Source organism: Galleria mellonella, unplaced genomic scaffold (genome assembly GCF_026898425.1).
Source record: "Galleria mellonella isolate WM207_F2 unplaced genomic scaffold, CSIRO_AGI_GalMel_v1 utg184, whole genome shotgun sequence".
NCBI lineage: Eukaryota > Metazoa > Arthropoda > Insecta > Lepidoptera > Pyralidae > Galleria > Galleria mellonella.
The window spans coordinates 1,176,524-1,194,752 of NW_026442025.1; the positions used below are offsets into that span (position 1 = coordinate 1,176,524).

Here is an 18,229-nt window from a genome sequence, read left to right on the forward strand (position 1 = left end):
TAAATTACCGACAGAATACAGAGACCTGAGAAACAAACAAAAAATAATGAGAAACTCTACAATTGGCTTAATGAGAAATGTTTTACTCACTTGAAGATTATTGTAATGTAAAATTTTAAAGACAAGTTTTAAATTAAATATTTGCACGCTACACGCTTGAATATGGAGATTCTGTTTGTAACGTTAAATACTTCTAATGTAATAACCTGTATTCAAGCATATAAAGTTATTTATTCATTTATATTATAAATGTGAAAGTGAGTTTGTTTGTTTGGTACTTCCTGGCGCCTTCATGGCTCTATCATATACCACGTAATTTGATATACGCGTAATATTTGGAACATACAAGAGCATAAGTTACTATTGATCTCGTTCAATTAATATATGAGTCATGCGAATGCTGCTGTTACAAAATATATCTATTTTGTTGCCAGTTTTTCATTATCAAGATCATCTCAGCCATTATCCGTCTACTGCTGATCATAAGCCTCTCCTATAGACAGCTATAAGGAATGTTCCCGAGCCATCTGCATCCACTAACTCCCTGCAATGCATTTAAGGTCAACATTTCATCTAGTTGGGGTTGGTATGTTAAAAATAAATTGTGTGTTGTCCTTAATAATAGTAAAATTAGTCCTTAGAGGGTAAGTAAAGAGAGCAGTTTCTTTGAGCGACCTACATATGATCAATAACACTTTTTTATTTTGTATAGTAACTTAAAGTCGGTAATATTTAATGACACGCTCTCACCTGGCGTGTGCACACTTGTGGGGGTCGAACCGGAAGAGTGGGGATAAAAGGTATCGGAGAGGAAGGGGAAAAGCTCACTAACGGTAAGAAAGACTGGTGCTTGACTTAAGATGGGTTCCGGATATTGATGAAAGAATAATAGGTAAGTTTTATTTGATGGTAAAACTCTCTATTTTATGCAGAACAAAGTCTAATATATGATGCCTTGCAGCCACCTTTTAATATCGCACCGTTTACCATCGACAGACAATTCAACCTCACATGCTTGAACCTAAATGGTAGCGTATAGCGCAGTTGCAAAGGATTTATCTCTCGCGAACGTTTGGGCTCAGAATAAGCTCCCTGCCCAAGTTTTCTCTAGAGACTACAGTTCTGAGTTAGACTTTTTCATGGTCGACAACGTGCACGTGATATCCCTAGTGTTGCAGATGTCCTTATGCTACAGTGATCGTTTACTGTCAGACGGGCTGTATGCTTATTTGCATTTTCGTGGTATAAAATAAAAGGTTTATCAATTCTCATATTAGGAACTTACTTTTACCATGATATAATTTTTACTAAAGAAATACATAATTTTGACGAAGTTAGGAACATGAATTTTCTAATAAGAAATAATATGTCTACAAAAAAAGTCTCAAGTTCATTTCTAGACAGAGCCAAACAAAAACAAATCTTCATTGTACATTTAGATTTTCATATTTTAGTTATAGAATACGATAGCTTATAATCATAGCGAAGGATCAAGGAATTGGTTTAATTTTCTTGTTCCCCAGTAATATTAACAACTAATAAATTTCAAGACATGCTTATAAATACAAATTTATTAAAGTAAGCTGTATTTTAGAAGCGTAAATCTAAACGTTTAGAAGTCTGTAGTTATCACGGATATATCTCGCGCCAACTTTAATTCCCTCCCATGTCTCCATGCCAGCTTGTTCGATAAAATTAGGATCGACCAAGAATCCCAGGCCTCCGATACCGAATCTGTAGCCTGGGAGTTCGTATGTGTACGACAGAGGTACGCCAACAGCTTGACCAAAATCTCCGGCACTTCCTGATGCTTCATACAGAACCAATGCTACATTTCCTACAGTATAATTAGGATTCCAGCTTGCTTTGACAGCATCAATAGCTGTAGCCATATGAACACCAACCGTGTGTAAGATCAGGCCATTCGGTGGCAAGACTCCATTACCATAACCGTAAAGTATCAGGCTTCCAAAACTATGGATGTCAAGGAATAGCTGAAGACGACCTCTGTGTTCGAGCATGATATCCCTAATGATAGAGGTCTCGGGTTCGGAGAAAGGCCTTGGACCGTGATAGGTCTCCATGCATGCGATACTGCTGGATGCTGTGCCCCAGTTAACATCGAAGTTTCTGTTCAGATCAACGCCGGCACATAGTGCTCCTGGCGCTCGGTTTTTCCGCCAAAATCTGGACTGTAAATATCATAAAGGTTTCATCATTATTTATTTTTATATAAGGTGTAATGAAAATAAAATGTTAAACGAGCTTTTTAAATACATCTCTAGTTATAAATGTTTGCACAATTTGAAATGGAAAGTAACAGTTTACCTAACAAGGAATGGTAATCATTGCCTATACGCGAACAGTATCTTGGTATTCTGAGCATACATTTTTTTTTACAACGCAGGGGGCAAACGTGTATGCGGCTTACCTGACGGTCAGTGACTACCGCCGCCCATGATCACCCACAACACTAGCGGCATCACTGCTTACGACACCTCTTAAGACTATTCTTTAGGATACACATAGCTATTAGCTTCTATAGCTTGTAATTTCATTTCTATATTCTTTCAAACCGAAGTACAGCCATGTAAGTATATCTGATTGTAGATAATATTATGAGTGGGACAGAGGTGTCTATTATTCAATACTGTATACTCTGTGGTTATAAGAATTTGTATGAAAAAATTTTGTATAGTTTCCCTCTGCTAGAATTAGAAAACTCTTAACTTCACCTTGAGATAATACGTACTCTGTCTGATCACTAATTCAATACAGATAATAATAAATGGTAAAAAATATATAAATAGGTGAGATTTTAAATTTATTAACGACTTTCGTGTCGTCGTGGTGGGCTTGTAGATTTGCATAAATGAGTTTTTACGTTAGATCACCAGTCAGGCTAAGTAAGTAAACGAACTTTCTTGCAATGTCTGTAGGTCTGTTGTGCTTCTAGATCTTTGTTACCTGGGTCCTCACACCAAGGGCTACTCAAGTTTGAGGCTCAGACAATTGGTGTGATTATGTGGCAATTATAACTATTACTATTATGATAACTCATACGTACATATAGAACGGGAAATTAATGAACTCACTGGGTTTTTTCGTTTCCGACAATTATTTCGAATTCATTAGGAAGTCTTCTTCAGAGGGTATTTGGCATTTTGCGTTACAGTGTCTTACCCTAATTGCAGTACTACGGACGATACGAGAGTACACCATGCGACATTGTGACTCAAAGCGCCAAATGCTCCCCGAAGAATTTTCCGGACGAAGTCGAAACAATTGTTGGAAACGACAAAAACACAGTGAGTTCATTAATTTCCCATTGCATATGTGGGTTACCTAATAAAAAATGAACATAAGTTTTAAAAATAATTATTCATACATACCTCAGCGTGTGAAAATACGTATCCATCGGGATTAACAATAGGCAGTATGACCCAATCAATATCCTGCAGTAAATCTTGCTCTGTCACGTCTATCACCAATTTGTGGATGGCATATAAAGTGATTGGTAAGGTGATCCATTCTCTTGCGTGGAGAAGGGATTCTATAAAGATCACAGGTTTAATGGGGTCCTGGAATGGGAAATATATTTTCAAAATTGCAATAGAGATTTTTTTTTTACAACACAGGGGGCAAACGAGCTTGCGGCTCACCTGATGGTAAGTGACTACCGCCGCCCATGATCACCCACAACACCAGCGGCATTGCAGGTGTGCTGCCGGCCTTTTATAAAGGAAGATTTAAGTAGAAACAAAAATTATAAGAAAAAGAATTGGCCATTGCTTCCTTTGTACATATAAGGGAAGTATTGGGTGACCTTATCGTTAAAAATGTTCTCTTCTAGCATGTAACTATGAATAGTGTGGTCGGAGATATGATGAAGTTTTATACCATTTTTATTATATTTTTCTTAATTAAAAATTATCTGTTTTTAGTCTTGAATAAATATGGAATCAATACTGTATTAATATAGATATTATTGTAGGATCAGCATGGAAATAATGAAAAGAAAATATTTCTTTATGATCGGTTTACAAATTTATAAAAAAAAAAAATTCTCTTTGTAATGAAAACTGTATGCTTGACTATTATTAGTATAGTATTTTTGTCATCTTTTTTTCTTTTTTTTTTAAGGTTTATACAACTGTGCTGTACTATATAAAGGAAATGAAATATTATTATTTTATTTATGACTATAAATCCGGCCCGGTTTCGCATAGATAGTTAGAATTTTCGAAAATAATATATAGCCTATATTATTCGCTTGTAATGTAGCTTTTTATAGGTAGAAGAATTTTTAAAATCTGTCAAGTAGTTTTTGAGTTTATCCCTTACCAACAAACAAGCAAATGATAAATTTTTTTCTCTCTCTAATATTAATACAGATTGTGCTTTGTGTGATGACGAATTTGTGTGTTGCACAGAGATATCGGGGGCAAAAGGGATTGTTAGTAATGGAGACTAATAATTTCATTGTTAGCAATATATCCAACCAGGTCGACCTCCTCGCGGTTCCCCCTGGTAACTATCATGATTAATTCCTGATAAATTCATCATGATGGGCTAACTGGCCTGTTTTCATCCTCATCGATCACCCTTCACTGGTGCCCCGCCAGCGTATTCCATTAGCGCAGGCGGTGTTACTACTCCATTTTCATCCAATAAAAAAAAAAGAATAGAGATATCATTGATGCACTTAAAATATCTGTATCACGTTATCAAACAAATTCCTTTTTTAATTCGTTATCTACTTATTCCTGCATTCGTCTGGCATTAAATGTTGATACAAATGATGAATGACTGTATTAAGTAATTCTGATCGATTATTGGATTTATCAATAACCTAATAGTTGATATTTCGATTTGCAGACATAGATTATATTATTCTTACTTATATATTATCTGTGACCTTGGTGTTGTTACTGTAACCTATCCACTTAAATTTTTTTTTATACAATTTAGAATGGCAAACAAACTGACGGCCCACCTGATGGAAAGTGGTAACCGTCGCCTATACACATGAGCAGTACCATGGACATAACAGAGTATACTGTTTTGCCCATGATACCATCCATGCGTTGCCATTCCTGAGAACTCAGGTGTTATTCCTCTGTACCCAGTAAATTCACGCCATATCCCACCCTTCAAACCGAAATACAGCCATGCAAACACAATTGCTTCACGGTTGAAACACGAATGGGACAGAGGTACTCAAGCAATCGACTTTTGTACAAAGTCTCCCTCTGGTTCAATGATCATGGAATCGATCCTTTGTATTCGTCATTGAGATGTTTAAGCAGAGAAATGTGAACATGAGTTTGTTTGTTAATTCTTAGAATTTTAATAAATTAGTTATTTCGTTCATTTCATATTTAAGAGCTGAGCTCTTGTCGGTGGAGCCCTTGTCGCTCACTATAATTTTCTGCGAAACTTTTCACTCCTTAATACGGAACAACCCCAAATTTTTCCTTCTTGCCTTGGTCTCTCCTCCTCTTCATCTCCTTCCTTCTATCTTACCTTCTTATAATGTTCATAAGTTCGTCGTGTCGTATTAAGTGTCCTAACATTTTCTCTCTTCTAATCTCACGAGTCCTTTGTTATCGCTAGTGAGTACATGAATTATCAATATTCGATATTTCATTGCAACCTGTGAACTTGCTTAGGATACGATGCCATGATTGGATTCATTTGCCATTTGTCTAGTGAGGCTAGTCAGTAATAATATCATGGTCACGCGGATAAGATCGCAGGTAAAAGCTAGTTATCTTACATAGTTTGCATAATAATTTAAAGATAACCTAAATACATACCTCGTGGATAAATTTCTTAGATTAAATTTGATATTATAACTATGTTAACTGCACAAAAATGGGTAAGTAATTACCTGAAAATTTGTTGTTGATATCCTTATGTATTTTATGGGTCTTCCTTCAACACTATTGCCAGCGTTGACTAGAGTCACGAGACCAGGGAACAGTCTCGGTAAATCGTCAAGGAATGCATCAATCTGTAAAAATATTTTTTTTTATACAACTTAGAATGGCATACAAGCTGACGGCCCATCTGATGGAAAGTGGTAACCGTCGCCTATAGACATGAGCAGAGTACTATAGACATAACAGAGTATACTGTTTCGCCCATGATACCCCCCTATACGTTGCCATTTCTGAGGACTCAGATGTTATTCCTCTGTACCCAGTAAATTCACGCCATATCCCACCCTTCAAACCGAAACATAGCCATGCAAACACAACTGCTTCACGGTAGAAACACGAATGAGACAGAGATACCCAAGCAATCTGGTGAGAAATAAATAAGATAGAAATTGTATTCCTAACTATTGAAATCAATTTTCAGAAGCAGTATTTTCGTACCGATATGATATCGTAGCCTTCAATAAAAGAGCATATTTCTTTTTAAAAGACCGACAGCATACCTGCAATACCTCTGGTGTCGCGGATGCTCATAGGTTGTGGTAGTCACTTACCACCAGATAAGCCGCATGCTCGTTTATACCGTTATTATTATTGAAGTTGCTTAATTAATTAAATTTAGTTGAATAAATACAATAATAAAATATAATAATGTAACAATTTACAATATTTTTCATATTTTTATCTCCCATGTTACAGACAATGTTTATATACTCGTGCAAGTAAAATTTTAGAATTTATTGATTGATGCAAATAATTGCCAAGTTTTTTGATTTCAGCTAGATTTAAACTTATAAACTTTGGAATCTATAAATAAGCAAATAAACTACGTCTATTTATCTAACGAAAGAAATCAAGTTGTTTCTAAACTGTAACATTTTGTATTGATTTGAATAATATTTGACAAAGAAAATGAATGTAAATCAACAGAGTTAGTAAGAATAAATACTTACGCCTACTGCTTACTCTACCCGCATTTAAATTAGAAAATTATTTATTGAATAAATAAAAAATAAATAAATAAATTCTTTAATAAGGTTACCAGGACCCACAATAATTTTTATACAATATTAATTTATATTAGATTATTACAATTATACAATTTTTTTATACAACTTAGAATGGCAATCAAGCTGACGGCCCACCTGATGGAAAGTAGTAGCCGTCGCCTATAGACATGAGCAGTACCATGAACATAACAGAGTATACAGTTTCGCCCATGATACCCACGAAACCCGAATGGGACAGAGGTGCCCAAGCAAATGACTTTCAACAAATGACAAAAAGTCTCCGTCTGGTTAAACTGTTACTGTTGCTTTTTTCAACAAGAGTTGATTTTACAATTGTAAATTTATGCTAATAAAGTTTAGTACAAAAAATATTTTAATTATTAGATAAATCAAATTCATTGTAATTGTAAAATGAAACTGTCTATCACAGTTTTATTTTATCTCAACTTTAGCTTTTCGTCAGCAGTTAGTCTGTTATTGTAAATATTATGTTGAGTTATATATTAAACAAAATATAGTTATATTTATGTCAGAGTTCTTTACGTAAGACTTTCATGGTACAGAAGTCAACAACGTCGAGCCTCGAGTGCCTCGACTATACTGCTCTGAGTTTCCATGAGCTGGGGTGCTAGCATGTTATGGTTTCTATAGTATAGATTCTATTGATAAGCGTACCATAGAATAATGTTTGTGATAGAGATAGTCATCGTGCGGTCCTGGCATAGAATGGGCTAACCCTTCCTTACTTACGGGTGTCGTAAGAGGCAACTAAGGTAACTTAATAGTCAAGGGATGGGCAGCAGCGTCCCTCTTGAAAAGGCAACTATTGGAATCTCCTCCCCCCTCCATTATGGAGAAGGTCTATGTTCAGCAATAGACAGTTAAGGGCTGATTTGATGACTTATGGTAGAATTACGTTACGAATTATAATACATACATACATATCCGTCACGCCTGTCTCCCATTAGGGTAGGCAGAAACAATGGAACGCCAAATGCTTCGGTTCAAACAAACCTCTTTCGCTTCTTCCATATTCATCAATCTTTTCATACACGTTCGCCGGTTACGGGTACTTTTAATTTGGCCCTTCTTTTATAATTTAAACTAAAATAGCAGTACGTGCATTAACACTTTTACGGTAGGGGGAAAGGGATAGTTAGTAATGGGAATAACAACCCTATCTCTAACAATATATCGTATCAGGTCGTCCTCTCGGTTCCCCCTGGAAAAACCATCGTAAATAATGCATTGGTAAATTTGTCTGGGTTAACTGGGTGGGCTAACTGACCTGCTTCATCTTCACTTATCATTCTTCACTGGTGCCCCGCCAGTGTATACCGATAACGCAGGCGGGGTTACCATTCCATTATCATCCATTAAGAAAAAAACTTCCCTCACGGTAGAAATAGGTAAGATTAGCGTCCTATCAACCCAAATCATGCGGCACTGCTCCGTTCTCACGATCACGAACGAACGAACGAAGCCGTTGATCCACTTATAAATCCATGAATAAACTACCACGACGTGTTAAAAATATAGAGGAAAATAATGTTTTTTTTTCGGTCCTTCAACTAGGATATTTTTCTAAAAAATTCTAGTACCAAATATTTTATATTACTATGACTATGCAAATTTCTTCGACAAAGAATAGGATTAGGGATTCTATTTATGCAATGTTTACTTGTTAGGAGATCTGTGGGAACAACGTGAGATACCTTTCTTTTTTTTATCTACAACTTCGTACGCATAGTTTTTTGAAGTACCACCACCGTTAGATGGCGCAACGAGATCAACAAACACTAAATTTTAAGTTAGACCTTAGAAAATATAATTGTGAAAACAGCATTCAGTTGGATGTACCTAATAGTTTTTGAGTGATGCTGAAAAAAACATACAATCAGGTATGAATTCCAAAAATATTTTTTTGGACTTCTATTGTTCTTATTAAGATTTCTGATATTGATTTTTTTTAAATATTTCTCATGTAAAAACATTAGTCCAATTTTATTATTTTACTAAGATTAGAGGGTACAATGCGGAAAGAATTTAATCCATTCAAATCTTTGTTGTGGCTTGTTAGAATAGAACCTGTTATTTACCGGTTCTTTGAAAATTTCTTAAAATACTTTTTAGCAATTGAATTTGGAATGAAAGCTACAAAAATACATAAGAAATTTTAACAAAATATCTAACATTGCAGACTTTCTGGAATAAAATATTTTCGTGTTGCCAAAATCAAATGCTTTGCGGAAAATCGATGACGAAGAGTATTCTTTAAGGCTATTTTAGGGATGGTATAATTTACATTGAACTATATAATTAGCGTGGGTAATAAATAGCAATATTTCTATAGGATGGGATATGGCGTGAATTTACAGGGTACAGAGGAATAACATTTGAGTCCTCAGGAATGGCATGTTTTTTTATACAACTTAGAATGGAAAACAAGCTGACGGCCCACCTGATGGAAAGTGGTAACCGTAGCCTACAGACATGAGCAGTACCAAAGACATAACGGAGTATACTGTTTTGCCCATAATACCCCCCATGTGTTACCATTCCTCACTCAGGTGTTATTCCTCTGTACCCAGTAAATTCACGCCATATCCCACCCTTCAAACCAAAACACAGCCATGCAGACATAACTGCTTTACGGTTGAGACACGAATGGGACAGAGGTACCCAAGCAATCGACTTTTATACAGTCTCCTTTTGGTAAATACACTAAGGAAAGTAAGTCTTTTTGGAATTAGTGTGGAAGCATGAAACCACGAAAGTGGATAAAGCAACAGATAGAGGTGTTTAGAGAATCTAGCTCAAATATTTTTTTTTTATTTATACCATAATGGTGGCAAACAAGCATACAACCCATCTCATGGTAAACTATCACTGTAGTCTAAGGAAGCCTGCAACACTATGGGTATCACGTGCGCATTGCTGACCTTGAAGAAACCTTAATATCGTCATAGTCGTAGAATACTGATGGATCTATATATGTTTTATTTGTCAGATCCGTCTATATTCTACGACTATGATGATATACCCTTTTTGAAGAACCCCATACTGTGGTCTCTAGGAAAAACCTCAGCAGGAAGCTCATTCTACAGTCTGAGCATTTGTGGGAGAAAATTAAATTATAAATCGTCATAGTCGTAGAATACTGACGGATCTATATACGTATGTATCAGAGCCGTCAGTATTCTACGACTATGACGAAATTAGATGATCCGTTAGCCTTACCTCTGCATATGTGTAAATTCTATCAAACGACAGACCGCCGTTTCTAGTTCTGTTGCTACTTTTGCTAACTGCTTCTTGCAATAACTTATCTTCTAAGTCCAACATGCTGAAAAATATAAATGTTTTTGATTATTACAAACAACCTATTTCGATTATTACTAGAGGGAGACTTTGTATAAAAGTCGTTTGCTTGGACACCTCTGTCCTATTCATGTTTCTACCGCAAACAGTTGTGTTTGTGTGGCTGTGTTTCGGTTTGAAGGGTTAAGATATGGCAGTGAATTTACTGGGTACAGAGGAATAACACTTGAGTCCTCAGGAATGGCGACGCTTGGGGAGTATCATTGGCGACACAGTATACTTTCGTTATACCCATGGTGCTTTTTTTTTATACCACTGGGGTGGCAAACAAGCATACGGCCCACCTGATGGTAAGTGGTTACCGTAGCCTATGGACACCTGCAATACCAGAGGTATTACGCGTGCCTTGCCGACCCTGAAGAAACCTCTTTACCCCCCTTTTGAAGAACCCCATGCTGTAGTCTCTTGGGAAAACCTCGGCAGGGAGCTCATTCTAGAATCTCACATACTGTACATACAACCGTACTGCTACATATGGGATTGCTATGCTATATATGTACTTGTCTATTACCATTTTCTATCAGGTCAGCCATCAGCTTGTTTGCCATTCTAAGTTGCATAAAATAAAACAGTATACGTTTTCTATTCTAGCTGCATATAAGTTAAATTCAGGTAACTCTGGTCAATAGGTTTTAAATGGCATGAGTAATGTCGTGGTGTGATCCTGGTAATGAATTAGCCACCTCTTTTTTTACCGTGGGTGTCGTAAGAGGCGACTAAGGAAACTTATTAGTCGAGGAATGGGCAGCAGCGTCTCTCTTCGTCACTATGTCCTGCAAACCTCGCTCGTGAGGATTACAAATATACAAAAAGAAATAGTGAAATAGATAGCCGTTCTGAATTGAGGCGCTTATAAACATTCGACATTTGATTTTTGTTTTTATATCTACCAGACGAGTGATTTATGTTTTATCCAATTTAAGCCAAGGGTTTCAATGTCAGTTAAAGTTCATGTCCAGGTTTGCCAGATTGGGTAATTTTTTACACAATTTCAGGTAGAAATATTTTGGGTTAGTGAAATTTCGGTATTGAAATGTAATAAAATCGTTGGTAGGATATTAAAATAGATATGAAGAAATTTGAGTATTTTTTATAGCTTAAAATGGAATGGCAACCTGTCCTTGCTATCGGTATATGATAGGTGAAAATAAAAGTAGGTCATTTAGCCCATCATGATAAATACCACAAGAATTAACTACAAAGGTTTCCAGGCGTGTGCAGCGGTTACTTGGTTAAAACAGACACAATTTTGTAATTGGGTAAAAGCGAAGAAAATCATATTAGTTCGTAAAATATTAATAGCGCCTTACAAATTAACTGAAGTATTAAACAGCTCAACAATCTACAAGTCTGAGGCGATGGATTGTATTGAACTTGGATAGTAGAGCTTGAAGAGCTTCACAAAGTCATTGTTAAAGAGCTGTCAATGGACTGCCCCTCATGATATTAATATTCACTCAAAGACACTAATTGTGGCTGTTGTAAAGAAGCCGATTGCAGAGAACTTAAAGAAGAAGACTTGCCAATTTAATTCACTTATAATCGTATTTACTGATATTACTCACAACTCAGGTTACATGTATATTTCCACAAGTAATAACGTAACTTTTAAAATATTTGTAGATAGTCTAGTATTATTTAATTCCTTAAAATTGTTAACTTCATTTCATACTGTTTAATTAGGTTAAAGCAAACGCTGTGAATACCTTTAATAGGCGTGTGCATTAATATTGTATTGTATTTCATGTTTGTTATATTGTATGTGTTATAATGCAATACGCTGTTGGTGTTCCTTTAAATAGATAAGTAAAGAAGAATAAAAATCTCGAAATTTTGGGGAGAAATCAGAAATCGCATCTGGCAAGGTTATTCATGACGTTTCAATCGGCGAACACATTCGAGTGTATCGTTTTCTTTTAATGAAGTGTTTAGTGTCTGGATTTGTTAGTTTGTTATATTTGAGTTTATTTTTAGATTGGTTTCGCAAAACTTTCTTTTTTTTTTACTTGTGAAGTCTTTATCAAATATATCGTTGGAATAAACAAGCGGACTATACTAATATAAGGGAATAATTGTGGGGAGGGGGGAAGGGATTGTTATCAATGGAGTTTGACAGCCCCATTGCTAGCAATATACCCTATTAGGTCGACTTCCACGTGGTGTCCCCTAGAAACCATCGTGTTCAATTCGTGACGATGGGCTAATTGACTTGCTTAATCGTCACCTGTCACCTCTCACTGGTACCCCGCCAGCGTATACCAATAGCGCGTGCGGGGTTACCATTCTATTATCACCCATTACAAAGGGAATATTTATAAAATTGTTGAATAAAGGGAAAATATTTCTGGGATAGAAGTTATAATATAAACTATATATAAAACAATAATATTAGTGTTATAAATTTAGAACGGTCCGTTTACTCGTGTAAAGAAATAGGAAAATATTAAAATACTAGCTATGTTTCGCAGATCTGACTTTTTTTATACCACTGAGGCGGCAAACAAGCATACGGCCCACCTGATGGTAAGTGGTTACCGTAGCCTATGAACACCTGCAATACCAGAGGTATTACGCGTGCGTTGTCGACCCTGAAGAAACCTCTTTACCCCCTTTTTAAGCACCCCTTTTTGACAGCATGAATCGATTCGTAAATAATGCTATATGCTAAATTTTAAAATAAAACATCTTTAATTGTTACAAAACCAATCATTTTGATCTAAAAACTAAACTGCTGACCTGATTTTGATAAATTTCATGTTCACACTAAATGACACAGATTGTAGGCGAATCGATGACCTATTGATGATTTATTGTTTGATGACCGAAAAGAGATATACTCTTTTCGGTAATCAAACAATAAATTTAAACATAAAAGTTACACATAACAAATGTTATAGGTACTCACTCTTTAATGTTTTCCACGACAATTTTGTATTCTATTCCAGCTGCGGAGAGTTCATTTTCGAACAGCTCTCGATTGTCTTTCGATACCAGGACGTGACCTGGTCTTCCTGGGACGGCGTAAGAGAAGACGTCCACATGCAATAAGGTCTCCAGTCGGCTCACAAATTGCACTTGGTCCGCATGCTGTACGGTTATTTCGTACAGTATGTGCCTGTAAGTTAAAATTTATTTAACTTTACAGTTACAGAAATAACCTGCAACTAACTTCAGGAAGTCGATTGCTTGGCTACCTCTGTCCTATTCGTGTTTCAACCGTAAAGCAGCTGTGTTTGCATGGCTGTGTTTCGGTTTGAAGGGTGGGATATGGCGTGAATTTACAGGGTACAGAGGAATAACACCTGAGTCCTCAGGAATGGTAACGCATGGGGGTATCATGGGCGAAACAGTATACTCTGTTATGTCCATGGTACTGCTCATGTCTATAGGCGACGGTTACCACTTTCCATCAGGTGGGCCGTCAACTTGTTTGTCATTCTAAGTTGTATAAAAAAAATACATTCAGTAAACTGGTCGAGAAATGAGCAATAGCAGCCCTTTTAAAACATCACCATAGCCTAACTGTAGCTGGCAATCCGCCTGTTAAGCTTGACAACTTCTCTTGGCAAATCCTCCCCCTACCCCGCAATAGTTGGAGGCCTCTGTCCAGTATCATCCATATAAAAAGTCTAGTTTCATTTATGGATGATAATGGAATGGTAGCCCCGTCTGCGCTATCGGTATACACTGTCGGGGCACCAGTGAGGGGTGATAGGTGAGGATGAAGTATTTCAATTAGGCCACCGTGACGAATCTAACAATAAATCAGTCACGGTTTCCTCGAGGAGGTCGAGTTGACAGGGTATATTGCTGGCAATGGGGTTACTAATCCCCATTACTAATAATCTCTTCTCCCCCAATACGTCTAGTTGTGAATACTGGCTCGAAATATCATTGAGTGGTCTTATTAAATTGGATTCATCTCCAAAGAATATTGTATTCATAAATTTCCTTAAACTCGATGTCTTTATATTAAAAAGATCAATATTAGAATCACAAGAAATATAGATTTGACTATATTGTATGTCTATACTAAATAATTATCTTGCGAACAATCATTATTGTTAACAAGCTTTTAAACCAATCGCTGTGTATCTTTATTTTAAAGTGAAATAAATATATATAAGTTATACATGTGTATACTGAAAGCGAGTTTAAATTTTGTTTTGATTTTTTATCAATTAAATTATACCGTAAAGTTACTTTTTGTCAGGAAATGAAATAAATGAAATGCAATAAATTTATATTGCTAGAAATAAATAGGTAATTTTAAACGAAAAAGGTTTACTATATTATTATATATATTTTTAACAATATTATAAATTTACATATATTCTACATTATTTTACCTTTCATTACTCATATAATGCAAATATAATAAATACATAATTTATTACAGTCAACAGAAATTAAAGTAAAGAAGCGTTCACAGCGGTGGGAGGGAAGTATTGACAAATGGACTTACCCATCATAAAGTTCATGTTTGGCGTATACGCCACCGAACAGAACCATAAAACCAATGATATATGTCCGCATCATGAGACCGTCACGCGATCAATAAAGTATTAGTTTAATTAACTAAACGGTGTTCGCTTCGGGCGAAACTTTATCATCCATTGATAAAATTTATCTACTTTATTAATTAATATAATAATGTCAAATGATATTTAGATCTGTATTAATAAGAGGGATAACTGAAATTTATTTACGGTTTGGTAGTCGGTTAAAAATCGTTTTAACCAAATTGTTTTATATTTTAAATCGACTTTGAAAAATTCGATCTTTTTCTTTCTTTTTTTATATACAACTTAGAATGGCAAACAAGCTGACGGCCCACCTGATGGAAAGTGGTAACTGTCGCCTATAGACATGAGCAGTACCATGGACATAACAGAGTATACTGTTACGCCCGTTGCCATCCCTGAGGACTCAGGTGTTATTCCTCTGTACCCTGTAAATTCACGCCGTATCCCATCTTTCAAACCGAAACACAGCCATGCAAACAACTGTTTTACGGTTGAAACACTAATGGGACAGAGGTATCCAAGCAAACGAAGACGCTTTTGTACGAAGCCTCCCTGTGGTAAAGTTTAGTTTTTAAATCAAAATAACTGGTTTTGCCAGAATTGAAGTCAGTTTTTCTGTGCGTCACAGTCTTAATAAACCTGTTCTTTGTGTAGCCAAGTACCGAATGTGGGGGCCAGAATACCGTAACATAGTTTGTCCTAGTACGGATTTTGTCCACTCCCAATGGCATACTATGTATTTTCTATCTTGTAAAATGTAAAACTGAAATACCATTATGATTGAAAATATAGATATATTATCATCATCATTTCAGCCACTATCCGTCCACTGCTGGACATAGGCCTCCCCCATAGGCTGCCATAAAGAACGTTCCCGAGCCACCTGCATCCACTGACTCCCTACAACGCATTTCATGTCGTCACTTCACCTAGTGGAGGGTCGTCCTACAATGCGTTTGCCCATACGCGGTCGCCACTAAAGATCCTTTCTTCTAGCTATGTGACCAGTCCATTGCCACTTCAGCTTGCTTATCCTTCGGGCTATGTCGGTTATTTTGGTTCTTTTGCGGATTTCCTTGTTTCGGATTTTATCACGCAATGATACTTGGAGTATAAAAATACTCCAAGCATAGCCATCTCTATAGCCTGCTGTGTAACTTGTAGCTTTTACATACGGAAAATCATGTAAGACCATGTTTCAGTACCATAAGTCATCACTGGCAACATGCACTGGTTGGGGGGAAAGGGATTGTTAGTAATGGAGACTGAGAATCCCATTGCTAGCAATATATCCAATCAGGTCGACCTCCTCGCGGTTCTCCCTGGAAACCTAACGAATTCATCATGATGGGCTAACTAGCCTGTTTTCATTCTCATCTATCACCCTTCACTGTTGCTCCGCCAGCGTATCCCGTTAGCGCAGGCGGGGTTACCATACCATTTTCACCCATCGAAAAAAAAAAACATGCACTGGTTAAAGTCGCTTTCAATTATTATGTCTTATTATTATTATTTATATTAAAATACGAAAAGAGAAATTTTAATAAGAAATTGAAAATCCAAAAACGCCACTGAATTCGAGAAAGATTTAATCGATACAGGAAACTTCATACAAAATCGAATGGCAGAAATCAAATATCTAATATCGGGCAAACACAAAGTCGAGTTCACTCGCATTGTTGGCAACATTGAGTGACGGATAGCGTGAAGAAAATTGACACTTATTGTGCGTTCACATAGGTACCTATTTTGTTTATTTCATTTCGATGTCTTTGGAATTTCTAATAGTGCCTACCTTAAATGGCAAATCATATTTTTATTCGATTTTTTTTAACCGATTTCAGATAGAAGGAGGTACTCAATTCGGCTTTATCTTTTTTATGTTTCTTTACCTCATAACTCCGTCAGTTATAAACCGTTTTTTTTTTCTCATTAATTTTTTTTACTTATCGATTGAACTCACAGACATTTTATCAAAATGTAAAACATGTGTTTAAATAAAAATAATTAAATGCACCAAAGGGAAATTGTACAAAAGTCGTTTGCTTGGTCACCTCTGTCCCATTCGTGTTTCTACCGTGAAGCAGTTGTGTTTGCATGGCTGTGTTTCGGTTTGAAGGGCATGAATTTACAAGGTACAGAGTAACACCTGAAAGGACTCAGGTGTTATTCCACTGTACCCTGTGACCGCGTTGTATTCACTGACCAGGATAAAAGTTTAATTTTTATTCCTATACAATCCCTTTCCGCCCCAACCCCTTACTGCCCTTGCCAATCTATCTGCCAAGCGTGGCAACTACTCGCAAAATCTCTCAAGGGAGAAGCTTATGTTCAGCAGTGGTCAGTTAAAGGCTGATGATGATGATTCAATGATGACATCTGTATACCAAACTACGTTGTAATTGGTCAAGTCGTTAATTCATAACAGGTGATAAACAAACAAACCCATTTTTACATTAATAAATTATTATATTGAAGATTCCTGTCGTCTATTATGAAAAGAAGGCTGTTTAAATAAAATCCAAGTTCAATCGTGGCTCAGAACACCGATATAATACCCACAACAAAGTAAATATTTGAGCAACTTTTCAAATATTTATTCTCTTGAGCGAGATGAACATTATTTTGCGAAAGGGCGCCTGTGGAGTACCCTTTGATTATCTAATACCTCGAAGAAGATATAAAGGTTACCAACTCCTATAAATATTGTCGAATTAAAACTTTTCTAATCGACACAGACTTTCTGGTATTTCTTTAGGTATTCCTAGTTGTTCATGTACTGGTTTATTATTGTTTATTTGATATTATTTAAATATATAATATTTTATTCAGTAAAGGTGACGGACGAAAAGCGATTGCATGTAGCTGAGATGCGGATGTTGAGATGGATGTGCGGAGTGACAAGAATGGACAAAATTAAGAATGATTATATCAGACGAAGTATGAAAGTAGCGCCAGTGATAGAAAAGTTAAGAAGTAACCGTTTATCCTGGTATGGGCACGTGATGCGCAGGAATGAGGAGCCTATTTAAAAAAAAAGTATTAAGAATGAATGTAGATGGCTATAAGAGCAGAGGAAGACTTAAAAAGACATGGATGGATTGTGTGAGGGACGATATGGCCAGAATGGGAGTGAATGCGGAAATGACTGGGAATAGAAAAGAATAGAAGAGGAAAAGCATATTACGCCGACCACATATAATAATTGGGATAAGGGTAGGAAGATGATGATGATATGTTTTATTCTTCAATGTAATTAATGTCAAAGAATTAAACTCCCTGCCAATACTGGTCTACATAATAACCATGGAAGACCTAATTATTCGCCACGTGGTCCTGACAAAGAATGAGCCACCCCTTCCTTTCCTGT

General features: G+C 36.2%; 2 protein-coding genes across 3 annotated transcripts in view; one reads left to right on the forward strand and one right to left on the reverse strand.

Annotated features, from left to right (window-relative positions):
* The window catches only part of LOC113521010 (uncharacterized), a 397,978-nt gene that overhangs the window by 115,724 nt on the left and 264,025 nt on the right, over window positions 1-18,229 (forward strand). The window lies entirely within an intron of this gene.
* LOC113514330 (carboxypeptidase B-like) lies at window positions 1,554-14,944 on the reverse strand. The gene is made up of 6 exons (XM_052893733.1): window positions 14,799-14,944; window positions 13,239-13,448; window positions 10,193-10,298; window positions 5,894-6,016; window positions 3,393-3,581; window positions 1,554-2,192 (listed from the first exon to the last, which is right to left on the reverse strand). Exons 1-6 carry the CDS (start codon window positions 14,870-14,872, stop codon window positions 1,605-1,607), a joined length of 1,290 nt encoding a protein of 429 aa, XP_052749693.1. The 5' UTR covers window positions 14,873-14,944; the 3' UTR covers window positions 1,554-1,604.

Coding starts and splice junctions, on each gene's coding strand:
- LOC113514330 (XM_052893733.1), bottom strand. CDS start 14,872: ATGATGCGGACATATATCATTGGTTTTATGGTTCTGTTCGGTGGCGTA. Junction 10,299..13,238: donor GTCGTGGAAAACATTAAAGA/GTGAGTACCTAT, acceptor TATATTTTTCAG/CATGTTGGACTTAGAAGATA. Junction 3,582..5,893: donor TATCAACAACAAATTTTCAG/GTAATTACTTAC, acceptor TTCCCATTCCAG/GACCCCATTAAACCTGTGAT.